The sequence below is a fragment of the Podarcis erhardii genome (assembly GCF_964252035.2).
Source record: "Podarcis erhardii genome assembly, chromosome: 16".
Lineage (NCBI taxonomy): Eukaryota > Metazoa > Chordata > Lepidosauria > Squamata > Lacertidae > Podarcis > Podarcis erhardii.
This window is the reverse complement of record NC_138514.1, coordinates 11,358,928-11,379,659: the sequence shown is the minus strand read 5'-3', so window position 1 is coordinate 11,379,659 and position 20,732 is coordinate 11,358,928. Positions and strand designations below refer to the sequence as shown.

General features: G+C 39.2%; 1 protein-coding gene across 4 annotated transcripts in view; it reads left to right on the top strand.

Annotated features, from left to right (window-relative positions):
- The window catches only part of CDON (cell adhesion associated, oncogene regulated), a 116,293-nt gene extending 96,260 nt beyond the window's left edge, over window positions 1-20,033 (top strand). For all 4 annotated transcript variants that reach the window (XM_081843263.1, XM_081843262.1, XM_081843265.1 and 1 more), the window contains 6 exons: window positions 3,696-3,818; window positions 5,096-5,323; window positions 6,150-6,436; window positions 9,577-9,656; window positions 15,048-15,301; window positions 15,819-20,033. In XM_081843263.1, coding sequence (XP_081699389.1) covers window positions 3,696-3,818; window positions 5,096-5,323; window positions 6,150-6,436; window positions 9,577-9,656; window positions 15,048-15,301; window positions 15,819-15,982 — 1,136 coding nt within the window. In that variant the 3' untranslated portion in view covers window positions 15,983-20,033. The remainder of the gene's footprint in view (window positions 1-3,695; window positions 3,819-5,095; window positions 5,324-6,149; window positions 6,437-9,576; window positions 9,657-15,047; window positions 15,302-15,818) is intronic.
- The last annotated feature ends 699 nt before the right edge of the window (window positions 20,034-20,732 follow it).

Genomic DNA, 20,732 nt, shown 5'->3' with positions numbered 1-20,732 from the left:
GCATCTATGAGCTCTTAAAAATTATGTAAGATTAAACCTGTTCTCACAATTGCATAGAATGGCTATGGCTGCCACAAGTTGCCATGCTTGAATCTATTACTATATTAATATTGCTCTACAATGCTACAGGGCTGCTGTGTACCTATGTTAACTGAGAGGTTAAGCTATTACCTTGGAAGAAGTTCAGTGTTTCACTTGTAGCCTTTCTGGTACACAGAATCTGTGTTTATAAATGTTTAAGTGAGCTCCGCTGTGCTGTGAAATTTGCTTGTTCCTGATTTTCAGGTTTATGCATTCTGAAATCTTAAAGGAAGCCTGAAACCACTAGCAGCTGCTCTGCTGTGCCAAAGCTTGAACAGAAATTTGCACAGTGGTAGAAATGTTATACATCAAACTCTTCTTTACTACATTATATATCCACAACTACTTATTGATTTAAATGTTCAAATTAGCCTTAGTTATGTAGGAAAATATAGAGAGGGGAATCTCTTGTGCACGCCTTTTGGATCACTGCAGCTGCATTGTATTTTTCTTTTTCTTTTTTGTACCTTTCATAAGTAAATTTCGGCACAGGATTTTCAGTTCCAAACACTCAGTAGTAAAGTTTTCGCAATGGTTGTGACTTCATTAGTAGCCCAAGGTTTCATTTCATGATCAGTCTTGTCTTTCTGAGATTGTCTCAAAACTTTGATGCCTTTTCTGTATATGTTGCCACATGCTAGCTTGATTTTATTTTTAAAGTTCCTGATGTTTGCATTTGGTTCTTCATTACATAGTCAGTAGTTTTCTGTCTTTCTGCTTGTTCAACAAAAGCACCACCAAACCTTTTGTTGTCTCCTGTGCTGAAATTTTGCATTCCATACTTGGTTCATGGAGCTAGTGTCAAAAACTCAAAGTGCATTCAGATAACAGTTGCTTACATTTTCCTTGCTTCAATATATGGGAACAGAGTTAAAATATTTGTACTGATTCCAGTTCTAGTAAACGTTTGAAGGGAAAATCTAAAGCCTGATGTAATTACTAAAAGGATGCTTGAGGTGTAATGAGAAGATGGAGCTTAGAAAGATTTGGAAAACTGAGTTCCTGGGGAAAAGCTAGTCTGCTGCTTCAGCCTGTATTCATTTTTGAGGATATAAGCTGCAAACATAAATGAACTATGATTTGTTTGAAACAGTCACCTCTAAGGCTCTTCAACAAAGCAGTTAAACACACAGACTTTCAGATATTGGCAGGCTGTATTGTACAACAGTGCTGTTCTCCTGTTGGTTCAGTCTTTCAGTAGGGACAATAGTTGTATATGCATGTGATTCACACATCGAGTGTGATTTTGAGGGGAAGCAGAATTACACTGGCTGACTCAAGCTCTATGCATTGACGCAAAGGTGAGAATTAGGTGTCTGTGTGTGTACATGTCTGGAGCCTTCCATGCAGTTGAGATCCGTGATTGATCAATGTTTCAGGTGGTGCCGAAGCATCTGTGCACATAAAGGCCCATTTTCACCTTTGTCGGACTGTATGTGGAGATCAAGGGAAGCACCAACTGAAACGACTCGGCTTTACTTCCACCTTTCTAAGTGGAGCAAAGAAGAGCATTGGGTTATTGTGTAAATAGCACCCCTACTTGGGTGCTGTTGAAATACAGTAGCATCTTGATACTATTCTTCCCTGTGAAGGCTGTATCTTATAGATCTGTCTGTGTTCTAGGTGGAAGCAGTTCCAGCAGAAATAGACCACGATGTCGACATTTAAGAAGCATTAGGCATATCTAAACCATCTTAATTATAATATAGTGGGTTCCTCTTTATTAAAACTTGTCATAAGGCTGAGCATACAGACTGAAAGTGATTTATGAGTACGAAGAAAACACCAGGTGGTGTCTAAACGAAAAATTGACTTTCAGCCAGACACAGTAAAATCATTCTCTTAAATGAACTTGTTTGGATTAGAATTTCCAATGCTGAATATCAAAGGCCTTCTTACTTCATATATTTTCATAGTACATAAAAATTGTCTACAGCTAGTCATGCTGTTGGTAAACTGCTTTCCTCAGGTTCTCTGGAGTATGTTCTTAGACTTAAGTATAGAATTGAGTGGCTTCAAGTCTTTTTGTGATGTCTTCACTTTTCTGCCTTTAAGTGACACACTTATATTTTCCAAAAAAGACACACACACCCTAAGGTGGCTAGCAAAATGTTACTCCTTTTATCATATGATTTGTTGTATCAACAGAATACCTACAGACAAAAGTACAGTTTCTCTTTCTACCAGGCTCCTATCACATGCTTTATTTTTTAAAAAGTCAAGTCTTAATAGCATGGTGGAAAGTGCTGTGGGAAAACCTCACCTAAGGTCTGTTGCACAGCTGAGTCCTTTACTCACTATCAAAACGACAAGTGACGCTCAATAATTCTCTAAAAGCAAATTTAATTTCTTACTTGAGCAGAAAAGGTAACAACAAGCAATCAGAAAAGTGATCAGAAGCTGAATCCTTATCTCTGATTGCACACAGTTTTTATACATATAGGTTAGACTTGCAAAACTCCCAGTAATACAATCTTGCGTGTGATAGCCAGTGTGGTGTAGTGGTTAAGAGTGGTAGACTCGTAATCTGGTGAACCGGGTTCGCGTCCCCGCTCCTCCACATGCAGCTGTTGGGTGACCTTGGGCCAGTCACACTTCTCTGAAGTCTCTCAGCCCCACTCACCTCACAGAGTGTTTGTTGTGGGGGAGGAAGGGAAAGGAGAATGTTAGCCGCTTTGAGACTCCTTAAAGGGAGTGAAAGGCGGGATAACAAATCCAAACTCTTCTTCTTCTTCTTCATAGCGCCAGCTTAACTGCATAGACAGATGCTTCCACATTTCAGCTAGCTAGGCATTTTTTTGTTTATTCCATTTAAATGTCATGGCCTAGCATGCTCCTAAAACTGCCCTTTACACACCCTCTTGTGGTTTGCTTTTTCTCTGTTCCTCTCTTAAGCTTGCATGTCAGCATGATTACAGTGAGAATACATGATTATGGTGTCAGCCTGCAACAAGATGGTGTTAGTCTTGCTTAAGCTATAACAAAGGTGGAGGTGGTTCATGTTACTCTTTGTATCATATTGTGATTAGTTGTATCAACAGCAAGACCTACAGTCAAAAGTACAGTGTCTCTTTCTACCAGGCTCCTATTGCATTCTTTATTTTTATTTAATTTTTAAGTCAGATCTTAATAGCATGGTGGAAGGTCATCAACAATGGGGTGAGATGAGTCTCTTTAAGATAGACATTCTGTGATCATAGCATGTTGTGATCCATGGCTGTCCATGCATACTGCTTTGTATTGGCCAAATTCCAAAGTTTAAAACAACCACTTTCTGCCAAATATTTCTTATTGCAGTTTTATTTACATGTCTGATTCAGACTTTGCCCTTAGGGTTTTTATGTTAAATAGATGCTACATTCCATCTTTGAGACAAACATGTTCAGGAAGGTTGTAGACATTTTATTAGTAGTAAATTACATTCTTCTTATATGCATATTTGTGTATGTAAGACTGATTTTGGCCTGCTATCTTAGCTCTTAATTGCAATGGGTCATTTATTTTTTACCTGTTGTCCTCAAATTGGAAGGACAGTTCCTACATTTTTTAGCTCAGTTTATATTTTCCAAATTGTGAAACAAACATGCTACATGTCTGTATGTTTTTCTTTCTAGGCACAAAGCAATGGCACTTGATAAGTCACCTGCAACCTGAAACATCTTATGATATTAAAATGCAGTGCTACAATGAAGGAGGTGAAAGTGACTACAGCAATGTGATGATCTGTGAGACCAAAGGTGAGAAGGAGCTGTTATTTTTCTTCTGTCACTAAACCAATAGCCATATATTTGCTGTTCCCTAATCTTCATACTTGGGACGTGGGTGGCACTGTGGTCCAAACCACAGAGCCTAGGGCTTGCCAATCAGAAGGTCAGCAGTTCGAATCCCTGCAATGGGATAAGCTCCCATTGTTTGGTTCCAGCTCCTCCCCACCTAGCAGTTCGAAAACACGTCAACGTGCAAGTAGATAAATAGGTACCGCTCCGGCAGGAAGGTAAATGGCGTTTCCATGCGCTGCTCTGGTTGGCCAGAAGCAGCTTAGTTATGCTGGCCTCATGACCCGGAAGCTGTCTGCGGACAAACGCCGGCTCCCTCAGCCTATAGAGCGAGATGAGCGTGCAACCCCAGAGTCGTCTGCGACTGGACCTAACGGTCAGGGGTACCTTTACCTTTAATCTTCATACTTATGTAAGAATTCATTTCTTTTCAAATATTTTTCACAATATTTCAGATGTTTTAGTTAGTTTCTTGACTTCATGAAAATGAATATTCCATTTTAGCACACTATATGTAATCCAATATGGGCTTTTAGAAATCACATTCTACCATCAAAACCAAACCTCAGTGCTTGAGAGAGCTTCTAATTCAATGCATAAAACTGTGCTATCTTCCCATACTTTATCTCAAGCTAATGCTCTTGCTTGTTATTGCTGTAAACAAAAAGACGGCTTCAGTTTCTGGGTTCAGAAAGACACATAGGATTTATCATCAGCTACCCAATACCCTTGTTGTTCAATAAATAATTTATTTCTTTTAAAGCAAACTATGTTTGAAACTATGATCAGTTTTAAAATATAAAATTTTGGGATACTAGTAAGGGTAGAAGAAGGATCTTTAATAAATTTTATGCACACCTGTCCCAGAATATATTGGTATGTGTTCATACCAATATCATAAGCATTGATATTTGACAACAAAAATGGGCCCATTATCTTTTTTTGTCAACTACTTTACACACCCTTTACATTCTGGTAATGTTCATTATTCCGATGTGTGAAAGTGTGAAAGAAGCTAAAGCAGTGACACATGTGTGGACTTGAGGGTAAACAAATTCCAAAACAAATATATATTATCAAGTAACTTATGAACATAAAAAATGTTCTACCATCATATTTTATGCCATTTTGGATTGCAGTAGTTGCAGCTCTTGATTAACTTATAGAATTAATAACACTTCGTAGACTTGCTATTTTAAATGTGTGTTTTATTGTATACTCTCCTCTCTCCACATTAGTGAAACGCACACCTGGAGCATCAGAATACCCAGTGAAGGACCTTAGCACACCACCAAATTCTCCTGATCGTGGAGTTGGGAGTAATGCTGGTCAACCAAATGGTCCCGTCCGAAGCAGTGACATGTTATACCTGATTGTGGGCTGTGTCCTTGGAGTGATGGTGCTTATTCTGATAGCCTTCATTGCTATGTGCTTGTGGAAGAATCGCCAGCAAATTGCCATGCAGAGTAGGTTAATTCTAATATTTTTCATATCCTCTGCTGGACCAAACCTAATGAAACAATATTTTTGCCATGTAACCTAACACCACAACATTTATTGTGAATTTCAGTTGCTGTTATGATCACCACTGAATAACAGAGGGGAACAAATTTGAAAAATCGCTTTATTCTTCTTATGAAACATAGAGATTAGAGCCTAACTCCGTGCCTTCACTTTCCATTCCAACTTAGCAATAGAAATGTATTCTAGGAGAATTTTATATTTTCACTTTCAGAGGATATTGGTAGATATGGTTAATGGCCAACTTACATAGTTACAGTCTTCTTTGAAATCTGCTGGGAAAGGGAGATGCTTCCTGTTCCTACATTTTTGGTATTCTAAATGTTCATAAGGTATAGCAATTGTGTCTTGGTCTGGGGGAAATGTGGGATATAAATAAATATAATAATAGCAGTTTTACTTGGCTCTTATAACTATAGATCTGACAGAACAATCTATATTGCATTGTTAAGAACAGTGCTGGTGCAATAAAATAAGTGTCTTTATGCCACAAAAGCTGTCAGATTCCCCAAACAGTGGTAAATATGCAAAACATGTAATCTGTGTTAGCCCCTTAATTATCAGTGGTGGTAATCTGCTATCTGAACTCTGTCAGTCAGATTGTAACATGTTTTACAATCTGCAAAGGGCTTAAGGCATTGTAGTGCTAGGGGTGTAAACTCTACCATGAACAGCTAGCTGTAAAACGTTTTCATCTGTAACCTTTTCAGATAAAAAACATGTTGAAGAGTTGAAGTGTTAAGCATTTTCTCCCAATCCTCACTCTTGCAGAGTATGATCCTCCTGGTTACCTTTACCAACGTGCTGATATCAATGGGCAAATGGTTGAGTACACAACATTACCAGGCACAAGTCGTATCAATGGCAGCATACATGGAAACTTTATCAGTAATGGAAACCATAATAATGGTTGCCTTCACCTCCATCACAAGGTTCCTAATGGAACGAATGGAATCATGAATGGTGCTGTAAATGGAGGAACTGTTGTTTATCCAAGGCACACTAATTCCCTGTCCAGAGCGCACATGGAATATGAACACACCCACCACCTCGGAAATGTAAGTAAGCCCTAGATGTTGGAGGTCTGTTTCTTGAACATAATACAAAATGAAATCTTAGGAAATGGAAAGCATTCAGCACTTAACAAAAATATGTTGAAAATTCCACAACATGGCATGCTTTTTGAAGCTTAACTTGCTGGAAGTAACCTCATAGAAGTATGTTACATTAAAATTAATCATTTCAGACCCCTACAAGAGAACTGCACATGTATTTCAAATGACATCTCCATACATCTCAGTTAATTTTATATTTTGAATCTGAATATATGGATTTGTTTGTAAACTCTATCCCCACCCAACCCCCTTTTTTACATAACTCATAAGCTTTTACTGCACTGTTAGGGGTTAGAATCTTCATTTTTAAACAGCATTTTTAACACCCAATATTAATGTTTTGCTAACCTGGTGATTACAGAGAGGCTCAAAAAGGTTGGCTAAAAGATCAAGCATAGCAAATATGCTGTCTTTCAGTTCTCATCATTTCTTGTGACTCTGCCAAGTTTTTCAGAATAAAGATGTTATGCATGCATGTGTGAACCTGATGGGATGAACAAACACCATTGGAAAGTTTTGCGTTAGACTTGGTTGAAGAAAGTTGTGCTTTTACTGATCTATTTTTATATTATATATGTGCATGTCATCAATGGTGATTTTTTATGTGTGAACCAGCATATAGATAGATAGAGGTAACTTGCATAAGTGTAGTTTCCCATGTACTATTCTGCTTTGTTGTTGTTTTTTGTTCTTGAAGGCTGTCAGCCCAACTTTGATGAAGGTGCTTGGGTGGAATTATTCCTCAGGCATTCTCAGTTTAGCTCTACATCACAGTAATAATGGCAGTTACACATTGGATACCCTTCCACTCACTTACATTGCTTGGAGATTTTTGTGATCTTATTGGAGACTTCTCACATTCGTCCATTAATTGTGCCAGAACCTTTAGCTTTATGACCAGGCTGTTCCTACAGCCCCACTTCAGGTTTAACTTTTAAGCAGGGCTCTTTATTACATTACAGTGTGCCAAAACTTTAGGTTAATAAATCAAGAAATCCCTTCTCCTGGTCCTGCTCTGACACACCATAAGTCTATCTGCATTCTGAATGTTTGAGACTTCGGTTGAAATTATTAAGAATGATTGTGATTAGGCCCCTGTATTATGATTTTTTTTTTTTCATTTGTTTCCCTAAGGAATTATCTAAATAGCTAATCTTTTTTTTAACACTGGTCCTGCTCAAAACTGTTTGAATATTTTATGGGGAAACAAATAATGTGTTCAATTTTTGTTGAGTAAGAATACTTCTGAGGGTGGTAGGGAATATAGGACTAGTGTTTGTTTTTGGTAACTGAACACAAGAGCTTCATTTTAGGGAGAAACAGATTGCTGCTCAAGCAAGAGTTGCCACTTCAGATAACCTTGCCTTATCTTATTTCTTTTTGCAGCACTCTTAAACTCATAAGTTCTCATTCTTTTTAAAAGCCAACCCAAACACTGATTTTACAAGTATCAAAACATGATTCTATAAGCATTCTGTAAGTGATGGATATATCCAGACTATGTGAACCTAAACAGAACAATTGTCTATTGTCTGTATAGGGGTATTCCAGGGACACAAACCTAAAACAGGTGTTAACCAGTTTTTCTTTTAGATGCTTGTCTAAGGCCTGATTCTCACTTTGACATTTACATCCTGAATAAAAATACAGTAATACCTCGGGTTACAGGCGCTTCAGGTTGCGTGTTTTCGGGTTGCGCACCGCGCCAAACCTGGAAGTACCGGAACGGGTTACTTCCGGGTTTCGGCGCATGTGCAGAAGCACTAAATCGCACTTTGTGCATTCACATAAGTGCCAAAACGCGACCTCCTCATGCGCAGATGTGACGCTGCGGGTTGCGAACGTGCCTCCCGCACGGATCACGTTCACAACCTGAGTATGCTCTGTAGTACCTTTTAAACTAAATATGAAATCTGTAGTTCAGCATGCATGCCTATAAAATAATCCAAAGCAAAGGTGTTTTCTTTTCTTATTCACTGGTTTTGTATATTTCAAAGGGCTGCATACTGACATTTAGAGACACTCTTCAACTTAATGAGAACCATGTGTCTGTTGTACTTGCCCGATCCATAATATCAAAGTGAGGATCTGCCTATAATATTCTAATTTGTCCTCTTCATCTTGAAACAACACACCAGGGCTAAATTGGAGTATGAAATTGGAATTTTGTGTGGCTATATAGTACGTTCTTTTAAAGCCCTCTGACCCACACACAGAACTATAGTTCTCATGATTTACTAGTGAGCAAATTTATTGCGTTGAGCAAATGTAGCAACTTAGAACTAGTGTGCAGGAGCAGTTTTGCTTTGGATGTCTTCATGGTCAAATATTGGACAGAAAGATTTGTTCAGTAGAGTTTGAGTCTTGGATGTAAAATGGTCTTTCACAGTCTTGAGTAGTTAAATAAGGATTTTTATTGCCACCTGTACTACCTCATTTTCAAATATTCCTCAAACCTGCATCTCCCTTGCATTCAGCAGTGAGGTATGTGTTAATCTTAGCATTTTTATTTGTAAAGGATTCTGCAGCCAAAACCAACAATTCAAAATCCCTCTCACCCCCAAACCCCAAATCACTCTTGGCTGGTGAATTATTGCATCTGTGAAAATAAAGAACATTTCAAAACTGAGTTTGGTGAAGCAAGCTGATCTAATCAGATTAATTACAAGAAAATCAGTCAAGATGTATTCATCATACTAGCCACATGTATATCTTGTCTCCACAAGCAGACAAAAGTCTGTATTGGAAAGGAAGTTACTTTCATGTCTCATCTCTGTGTGAAGCATTTTCAGTTTTGTCAAATTTGAGTTGGGCACTACAGGCTGAAAATAGAGCCAAGGAAATTACAACATACATGGGCAAGCTACAGCTGTTAGTTTTTGCTGTAGCATACATGCTGAAAGTTAGGCTTTGCAAAACAAATTTTGCAATACTGTGTGCTCTGTCTTTTTGATGAATGCCAAACTTCATTACAAATTAGAATAGAATCTGTTGTTGTTAATTGTAACAGATGGCATGCTTAAGGGCTTGAATTTATTCTGATTTGTTATTCTCTCCCCTCCCCAAACCCCCAATTTATCTAGGGTGGTGGTGTATACACAGCTATGCCTCAGACAGACCCTTCAGAATGCGCGAACTGCCGGAACTGCCGGAACAATAACAGGTAGTAAACCGGGGAAGAGAGAATAAAGTGAGCTTTGGGATTGCGTCTGCTCCAGTTGCTTACTAGACCTATGCTTTTTAGGGGCTTTCAAGTGGAGGTTGCTTTTTATCCCTGATTTTCGCATAAAGACTATGCAAGATTTCTTTATAAAAGCTGTTACGTTTTATGGAAATGTACATCCTAAGATGTTGGCACTTTAACAGCAGCTTCCTGGGATTTCTCGGATACTTTGAGTCCAGAAACAGGTACCATAGCAGCTGGTGATGCTGCCTCAGGATAAAAATAATCTAATCTTGTGTTCTGTTACCTTGCCATTGCAAATGAATGGGTGAGCTTACAAATCTTCTAGGTTTATTGTGGTTATTATACCACTGTGATTTCAACATGGGTGTCTCAAACATCCCAAACAAGGGATGAATATCATCACCCAGAGGAACTTCTCTCTGGATCCTCATAGCTTAGTTTGTAAGCTAAGCTTCCAAGAGGCATAGTTCTTTTGCCATCCATTCTCTTTTATCTTCCCCATCTACCAGCACCTTCCAGTCTTTTCCCAACTGGAACATCTTTGAGTAGCTTGTTCCCTCTATGATAGTGCATTGGTATATGATAGACCAGCAGGTGCACTCTGTTTTCTTCCTTTTATATTGAATTATTACTGTGAAGAGGCCCCAAAATAAGGCAAAAGTCCCCAAGCTCTGTACAGCAAAACAGAACAAACACAAGAAATGAGGATTATCTGCTCAATTTGTATGTTCCAGTTGCAAAATGGGAGTACTGGATTGACAGTTTTGAAGTAAGGAAGGTGTTTTAACAGACCTCTTATCCTTGTAGTGAGGATGGGGCATGCAGTTAGGTAATGAGCTGAGTACCTCCAAAAATACAGGATCTGCATTTTGCCGCAAAGTATCTCCGAACCCTTCTCCTGAGACTTCAGGTCAATGGCAGGCTAAACACCACACCCCAAAATGTAGAATCTAGCAAGAGAATTTCCAGTTTCTTCAGATGCACATATGTCATTTCACATAAGAGTCAACAGGAGAAATGAAGCTGTCCAAGAACCAGCCACAAGGTTGGGTGTGGCTCCCTGCTTAGCACTGGATACATTTGGCTGCTTTTAGAGTCCTTAAAACAGTTCCATCTTCAAATGTATAGTATCTAGTTGCCACAAAGGCCATCCATCGACACAGAAAAATGCTCCTAGGAAGCACAATGTCAGAAAAGAACAGCTGTTACAAGCTCATCATTTTTAGGCTGAAAGTTTCATGATGCAACAGACTATTTCATTATTCTAAAAGAAGCTAACTGCATGTGCACATCAAGAGAAACTGGGTGATTGGATAGAACTAGTAATAAAGATAATCCAAGCAGAGGTTATATGGGGTATAATATTATCATTGTTAGATGTTTCCACTTTACTCTTTTGTAAAAGGTGCCAATCCCCCCCCCCCCAAGTTTCTTAAATGACCACAGCAATAACGAGTTGGCGAATCAGACCGCCATGTATGCTGCCAAGCATCTCTGCACATGCACCTGAATTCTTTGGCTTTCTCATTTCAACTGCAGCTCCCTTAGGTGCACCAGAGGCTGCACTAGTGAGACTATCACATTTCAAGAGTAACTCTTTGGGGTCCATGGTGGCAGGAGTGAGAAGTCGCAGCTTGTTCAGTCAACATCTCTTTAGTCTTACCCTTGATTTTTGCAACTTTCCATTAGCAAACATTGCACACCGTAGTCAGCGAGAAACCACTGTCTGTCTGCAGGGGACACGTGGAATGCCCTGGTTGATTACCAGGGTTAATTTGGTCTTATTTTGCACACAGCTGACCCTTTTGGGCCCTTAGATCAAACAAACTCAACATTTGAGGATCAATGCTAATGTTTTCCTGGTCAGACTGTTTTAAATACACCTGGGGTAATAGTTCTCTTTTACAGAAGATAAAAAGCACTCCTTGTGTCGGGTGTATATTTTGAGCTTAGTGGTTTGTGGAGTAAGGGGAAAACCCTCATGCAAACATTTTTACGTTTGTTCATTCCAGAATATAGCCAGTTTCTTGCCCTTCAGTGTAAAACAAGCGGAAATTAAATGGCTTAGTCAGGAGCCATTCTTAATTCCTTTGCTGTCAACTTAAGTAAGCACAGCTTCTAAAATAGATGATTGTACCGTAGAACTGTGTAGCAGTTCTGGGGTGTCAGTTTTTCTTAGTATTGAGTGTGGTGCAGTCATCCCAGTCTTCTCTAATCAAAGACTGATGTAACTATGATCCCAGGATTGCACAATCTCTACTTACAGTTGTCTGTGTTTTGAGTCAGTCACGTATTTATGTGTTTATTACTTTAGATGCACAAAGCAAACAATGTTTTTTTTAAAGAAAAAGTTATCCCCCAGCATTCAAGCCATTCTGCGTAGCAAATTTTAAAGCAAATGTACTATCCTTTCAAATAGAATCAGACAAAAATGTAGTAGTAGATCTATGCTGACTATCAAAAGTCGGATTTTACAGGTCTTCTGTTAAAAATACACAAGGAGAGTTAATTTCATGATTATGGTAGACCGCAGTGTGCGCATCAGCATTTGCCTCTGCTGTCTGTATTTGTGATTCTTTTTGGGAATCTCTGTGATTCTTGCAATAGGATAGGATATGGGGAGGATCCTATTGCTCAGGTAGGGCTGAGGTTGCAATTGTTTTGATATGCGCATTTAAATATACATTTGGAAACCAGCACTTTGACTATACTATTGGAAGAGCAAAGGCTCCTAAACAGAGGTTCTTCGTTGTTGCCTTACAGATGTGGAACTCCCTTCTAGATTTCCATTGAAGTCTCAGCCTGGATACCTTCCAGAAGTATTTTTAGGCTAGGTTTACACGTGCAGCAGAATTTATAAAAACTCCTAACCCACAAGGCATCTCACAACTGTAAATCAAAACATAACAACTTACCAATAATAGAACTGTTAAAAATATACAGCATCAGGTTTGAATGTGGCAGAAGAAAGTCTTTTCAATTCACATACCGTATTTTTCGTCCCATAGGACGCACCTAATTTTGGGGGGGGGGATAAAGGTATTTCCCCCCCTTTATTTCCCCCCCAAAACCAGGTCGGGGAACAGCGGGATGGCAGCGCTGTGCCTCCCCGCTGTGCCCCGAGCTTGTGGGGCTGGCCGATGTCTGCCCGGCGCGTGGGGCGCTCTGCTTCAGGGCACCCCGTGCGCCGGGCAGCAGGCTGCTATCCGCAGCGTGGGGAGCCCTGCGGGAACTCCCGCAGAGCTCCCCACACTGTGGATGTCTGCCCGGCGCACGGGGCGCTCTGCTTTAGGGTATTCTGCACGCCGGGCGGCAGGCTGCTATCCGCAGCCTAGGGAGCCCTGCGGGAACTCCCGCAGCTTCCCAGGCTTGCTGATAGCTTCCTGAAGCCTGGAGAGCGAAAGGGGTCGGTGCGCACCAACCCCTCTTGCTCTCCAAGCTTCAGCGAAAGCCTGTATTCGCCCCATAGGACGCACACAGATTTCCCCTTCATTTTTGGACGGGAAAAAGTGCGTCCTATAGGGCAAAAAATACGGTAAATGGCATTAAAGAAGGGACCAGTTGACTCCCAAAGACCATTCCAGAGGCATAGACGCTGGCTGGTAACTTGTGCAAGCAGCAGCTAGTTCCTTGTCTTGGCAGAAATACAGATATGGAAAAAGGGCAATAGCACTCCTGCTAAGGTCTTGAATATCCATTTGTTCAAGTGCATAGGTTCTCACATGACGCAGAAAGATATATGCTGCTCTGTGCTACATTGTCTAGACACTCTTCCACTACGTACAAGGTTAAGGGAGCCTGAAAGTTTTTTTAAAAAAATTAAGAAGATGGCTTGTTAACTTGAGACACATTTTAAATATCCTGCAAATAAGAATCTTGCAGCTTGTGTTGTATTTGTCCATATGAGTGTTCCATTTGTGAAATGAATCTTATCTCTCTCCATTCACATTCCTCCTCTGAATCCACCTCTTCTGTGAATCCTGTGCCTTAACTTCTTAATCTTGATCACAAGCCAAAACACAGTCTCTGTGTATTTCCATCTGCTCACATTCATCCCCTTTAGCCTTCTCCTAGCTCTGTTGTCTCTCATCATGACAAAATTTAGATTGTAAGCTACTTGCAGCAGGGCGACTTTTTGGTTGCTTCCGTAAAGTGCAAAGCACGTCGTTGGCACTGTATAAATAACAAAGCATTTATAATTATGATTCTGCTTCTGTGGCTAAAGAAAGTTCCACATAATAAGCTTTCTGTCTGTAAAGCTAAATATTATGTAGCTTTAGGATGTATTTTGACAGCCATTGTGAATAAGTGGTGTGGTTGCCAAGGAATAATTTAAGACAGAGCTTCATGTTAATCATCTTCTTCCTAGGAGATAATTATGGAGAGCTAGCAAACCATAGTCAATGAAAAGTGAATGAATTCAAAGAATGTATATGCCAGTAGTTCATCTACTTGGTGGAAGAATGCTTTCTATGTTTTATTTCAAGTTCTCATAAAAAACCCTGTAACAAGAAAAGGTTTAATTTAAATCACTGTAAACATGTATATATGAGAGGATGAAGTGCAGTGTCAAAATATTTTTGCTACTTCTATCATAGTTTTGGAGAATATTCTTAATTGTTCACATGCTTTGTGTCCCAGATTTTCAGTTCATATGCCTGTCCTAAATAGATATGGGTGTGCTTTGGTTTCTCATTTGTTTAGTTACAAATAATATAGTTAAGTACTTGTTAGCATATATCATGAAAGTTGAAAAAGCAAGTTGATAACCACCTCAGTGTCCTTAGAAGCTGGTTCTCCAGCTGCAAACGTTTATAGCACTGGCAGTTTCCCAACACTTTGGATTAGCTCTGGGCATGTCTACAAAGGATTTTAGATGTAAGATGCCTTTTTGTTGTTGTTCAAAGGCTAAGTAGATTCCGCTATAAGGAATTGACTTCCTTCCCTGCTTGACTAGTCTTTCACAATCCAGAATGAGAGAGAATTATCAAAGATTCTTTCTGGGAAGGCTTAGAAAGCATGTTCTCACTTTCTAAGTTTACAGTGCTGAAGAATCCAATATTGAATGTAATCACTCTATCAGCAGCACTTTAACAGAGGTCAGGTTACCAATTGAAAGAGCAAATTGATATTGAAGTTCTTTTTCTTATATTTAAAAAAAGAAAAATACCCCATTTTAAAATGTGTAAGAGAGCACTTAGTGGGAGCTGTCTTTTTAAAAAAATAAAAAACCCTCTATTTTGTACAACTGCGTAATGAAACATTGTTTATTTCATTTATGAATCACTCTATAAGGTGCATCACAAAGTGATTTACAGTATACTTTATAGTGAGCCATTTTCCATGAACGTGTTTGAATTTTTCTAGGTGCTTCACTAAAACCAGTGGCACTTTTGGAAGCAACCCTGCAGCTGTGATGCCCATCGTAGCACCTTATCAGCAGAACAGTTTAGAAATGAAACCTTTGAATCATATGATGGTTGCGATGTGCTTAGCATCCACAACCCCCGGATGCAACGCTGAGGCAGAGGAAGACGGCAAGGAGAAAGTGGATCCCCCCTCTCCTCGGGACTCCTGTGACCAAGAAAATGTGAATCCTCTCAGTACAGATTGTATAGAAGGTACGCCAGTATTTTGGGAATTGTGGAAATATATAGCTGCCTCCGAGGCAGTTGCTTTTTATTTATAATCAGAGCAATTTAACACAGAAACCAAACTCAGACTGAGATTAAATACTTAAGCTTCTTGTGGTTCCGTGTGCATGTTATGGAATTTGGTGCTGTGGTGCTTAAACTGCGGGCTTCTTTTTCTTTTTAAAAAATGGATTTCATCCAGTACTCTCCTTGGATTATTTGTGGTGACTAAATTGTTTTAAACACTGTGCTAATTTATTTAAATCTCTGCCAAGACCACCTTCAGCTGTGATCTTGTGTTTCAGCAACTAAGATTAATCAAACTAGCTACTTAGGATAGAAGAGCTGCAGGACAGCGGGGGAGGGAGGGATGTTGATGATTCATCAAATAGTAGTCTTGTTTCCCAGCCTGTTGGAGCTTGTATGAAGTCTCTTGATAAATTTGATGGTTGTTGAAGTTGCTAATAGACAACTAGATGATAATAGCTGCGTTTTTAATTTTCAGATCACAGTGCACATTTGGAAACATCAGATCACATGTTGAGCTGGAGCCCCCTTATTCTCCAGCCTCTTTCAAAAGACTGTAATGAAAAGACAGAAGGGATTTCAAATGGCGTTACGTTGGACGGTTTGGGGAGTCTTCGACAGCTCCAAGTACAAGAGACTTAAGGAACTGACCTCCTTCCCCTCCCCACTTAAAGCCAGTAACTGCACAGCAAAGTCGCTGAAAGAGACTTACAACAGGATGTTAATTATAAAAGATGCTATTTATTTTTTTGTGTAGTGTCCTATGAATGTATGTTTTTAAGAAAGCCTTTTGCCTTTTCATTTTATTTATGTCTTGAGAAATTCCTTCCCAGCACGACACCAATGTGACTATCTGAAGGTATGTTGTCATTACAGGAAACATACTAAAATGTTTTCCACGGACATTGGAACAATACAGCTTCATTATAGTGCAAACATTTAGGAGAAGTACTTATTGGATTGGTTCAGATCCAAGTCTATCTTCGGTTTATAATTTACAATTTGGTGATATAACTCCACAGGATGGTTCAGTGCAAATGAAAACAGAATGAACTTTTGGCTATGGAAATTTAAATTGTTACAGCTTATTAATGAACTGTTGCCACCTAATTCTAAACACCCTAAAGTGGAAAAAAACATGGAACTTTCAATGGAAGTCTGGTTCTCACTTAGTGCTAGCGAAAACTTGTTGGAAAATGGCAGGACTGAAGAGAGGCTCATTTAAGTGAATGTAGTAGTTGAGGTGTGAAGTTCTTGCCATACTCGTTCCAGATAGTGAAAGGCACAACATGGGCAACGATTAATGGTTGGCAGACACATATATAACCCTTACTGCTAGGTGGAAGAGTTGAGCATGGGTATTTTGCACCGGCACCCCCTATTGCCATTCTAAAGCATTTTGATTTGTTTCCTGATGTTCCTGTTATGTGTCCTGTGCATCAAGGAGAATGTACAGGGCACATTTTCCTACTTGAGTTAGGTGAGCTTTTTGAAAGGCTTTGTAGCATGCTTGGGTTAAAAAAAGCAAGGGGAGAATTTGATGTCAGTGATTTAGGAAAGCAATCAAAATTGTTCTGAATTGGAAATGGCTCCCTCCTATCTCCCCCCCCCAAAAAAAAGTGTGTTTCTGGAGTTTGCTTTAAGGGTAAGTTCATACACAGTCCACATTAAGAAAAACAGCTTAGAGAGGGAAACACCAGGAGGGAAATGGCCAGAATGGAGGAAGTTGAGAAGAGTTGTCCTGGTTAATCCACAGTTAGAACCTTTATAATTATTCACTTTCACAAGGTGGAGCAGTATTGAGGGAGATATGGGGACAAAAGTGCTAGTTGTTGGTAGTTAAGTTTAGCAACACATTCTATGAAATAGATCATACAAACTCACCCTTTGCCAGAAGTTGGTCCAGAAAAGGGTTCTGTTTAGGCTGCTTTATAAATACACTGGAGCATTACACAATCAAGCTTAGAATGTAAGGCCTCTAGAACATTTTGTTCATTTGGTTTAGGCACCAGCTTCAGACTCAAGTCCTTTGTCTTACACCTTCCCAGGGTTGCCAACTTGAATAAACTATTTTTTTGGGGGGGGGTGAGGAGCTTCCCAATAATTACCATGATTATTCTGTGTATCTTCATGGAACTTGGATAATAGGTGTAAAATCAGGGCAGTCGGGGCTGGGGGTGATGCAGAATGCTTAACACCCTTGTTTCACTTCTTTTGGAGTACAAAATAGCTGCTTCTCCCCGCAGCGCCCAACACTATTCAATGGTTGTGTCAGACTTGCAGCCAAGTTGTACAACACCTGCATATGTAGCTTTAAGAAAGTTGCCTGTGCTTCAGAAATAGCTGAGGGCACAATGTGGACGTCACTAGGCTAGCTGCATATTTCCACCTTCTCCCAGTTTTAACCAGCACAAATAAAACAAACTTACACTTGTAAAACAGCTCCACGAATTGGAGGCACATAACTCTATATTTGCAGTTGCCTCGTGGCAATATGAATTCATTTTCCTAGCTAGATCCAGGAACTAGAAACGCCCCATTTGAAGAAGGGGTGAGGGGGGGAATAGAGGAAAGGCCAAATATACTGAATAGTAATTGCAAGCCCCTTACACAAGAGCAGAGGTGCTCATAGGTGCAATGTACCATACTGAGTAACATTTGTGTGTGTATTTTGTGTGTGTGCGCGCGTGCGATAAAAACAAGCTTTGTATTTTTATATCTGTTGCAGCAATTGTCAAATGCTGTGTGTGTATATAGTGTGTGATTATTTTATATAATATATTATGTATATTATATAATATTATAAATAAGGCTCCCTAATGAGAATTTGCAGTGCTTATTGGGTTACTGTGCAAGGACCCCTTTCTTTGTAGGAAATTAGAACAAGACTTGATTCAATTTATAATTAGGCCCACAGAACATCTCTGCTGCTCATCTCCAAACTAAACTAATGGCTGGACACTTCTGAGAAATTACTTTTCAAAGCCTTAGAGGGGGAGTGACAACTAGTAAATGAATGTGACCTGGTGGAAGCAAAGTCCCAGCTGGTTTGGAGACAATTATTATATATGCCTTTTCAAAAAGCAAGAATGTCAGAGTACTTTTGATGTGGGAATTTAAGGGATTCTGGCACCTTCTCTGTCATACGAGGCCACTTCAATTCAATAGAGTCCAGGCAGGTAACATGAGCCTTTCGATGTGGAACTGAGAAAGTCATACTTGGAGGCTGGGAAGAGTTTGTAATCTGTTGTAGTAGAATCTCATCAAGGACTGCTTTATTTATATTGTGTGACACTGTTTTAAGTGTTTTTCCTTTTTATTGTATTTTATTTATAAGAGTTATATATTGCCTTTATATTTTAGGGGGATTGTGAGTTTTCCCTCAATCATAGGTGTGTAATTATGAACCTTGCAAAGCATAGACAAGTGGCCAAGTTTCTCTGATCCACTTGCTTATTCAGTTCCATATTAGATTCTAACTAGTGACTCCTGGTCAGGAAACAAAGAAAATCTTGTTTTTGCATGTACTGATGGATAATAATGTGCCTTCCTACTTGGTATCCACTTAAGCTGTCACTGCCTTTTCAAATTCATTAAGCACAATAAATTTGTGAGACTTTTTAATGGCTCACAAAGCACTTTCATGAGACTTACAGCATCTTGTTTAAAATCTTTAGAATGCTAGCTTCTCAATGTTTCTAGTTCTCATGTCTTCACAGAGCTTTGGAACCAAATAATCAAGTAGAAGTCTAAACTTCCACATTCATTCTCATGCTTTTAGTGTTTAGCAGATTTCCCCTGAATATTTCTCATATACAAAATTCATGATCAGAATATATTACTGCCGCAGACGAAATGCTGTGTGTCTGTCATCAGTAGTTTGGCATCTGACACGTGTCCTCATGGAAAGATGCAGATTATGTTAAAGCAGAAAGAAAATGCACAATTTTGGCTTGCGATAGGTTAGATGTTCTCCTTTTGTTCATCCATAAGGTCTCTGACTCATTAGAAGGGCTTCTGACTACTTTAAAATGGCAAGAACTGATGCAGCGATATATTATTATACCACAGCTATCCATGTTATGCATGGCACTAGCAAGTCTGTAAATCCAAGCACAAAATTGGCAAATATGTCCCACTGAAATCTGTCCTCCTTACTTCAATATAAGGAGCCAGTGCTGGGAAACCACTTCAGCTTTGACAAGTTTTTTTTGAACAACTTTCTTGATGGCATATGTCCTGCCTTTGGAACTGAAGTGTTTCCCAACCTGGTGCCCTCTGTATGTTGCTGGATTACAATTTCCGTAATCCCAAAACATTGGTCATACTGGCTAGAGCTGATGGAGTCCCACAACTTCTTAAGGGTACCAGGTTAAGGGATACTGGTCTTCATTATAAAAGGTCTTATCCCCCTCCAATCTCTTAAAAGCAACTTGGTTAAATAAAGTATTGCTGTCTAAGCAGCAAGCGTTCTAATATTTGTAATTCTTGTTCTTTTGCAAATAAATGGTTTTAAAGATGCATGTCTTTTGTATCATATGGAAAAAAATACACTATATTTTCCTTTAAAAGTTGTAATATTCTTTTTTTTAAAAGAAAATTGTACATATGTTTAAATGATGTAGGATTGGGCAGGATTTTCCTTGTTTTTAATATTAAAGAGAATGCTGCTGCTTTGGTGTAATAGTTACAATTGCTGTCTGGTGTTTCAGTCTCCAGTGTTTAAATCTGAATTCTCCAGAATTATGGATTCCAAGTGCTATGCCAAGTAAGTTAACTGCTTAACGCTGCTTTGTTATTGTTATTTTGGTATTAGTAGTTGTACACACAACATTTCTCTCACTCACACACACACACAGCTGCGCATCATAAAATGAAATGATTGGTTAGTATACTATGTGTTTACCCCGGACATATGGGGATATTTTCAGGACCTTTTCAATTGTTGTGCCCTGGTTTTGGAATGCTCTCCCCAGAAAAGTTCCTCTGGCAGCCACTCTGATAGTTTTTCTACAACAGATGAAGTCCTTTTTTATTTCCCCAAGCATTTTTTACTGAACCCAATAGATCAATTGGGTTATTTTTATGCTGCCCTCTATAAGTTTGATTTTTTTAGTTTATACATAAGTTTATACATACATTATTTCATGGTGTTTAAATTGGTGTTTGATAATACATTTGGAATAATAATAATCATCATCACAAATAATAACTAATTTCAAATCTACCATTTGGCACACACCTTATTTAAATAGTGACAATAGGCCAGCCTTCTCTGACCTGGTGCCGTTCCGAAGTATTGAACTATAACTCCAATTATTCCCTAACCATGGCTGTGCTGCCTAGAGCTGATGGGAGTTATAGCTTGACACTTGGAGAGCACCAGGCGAGG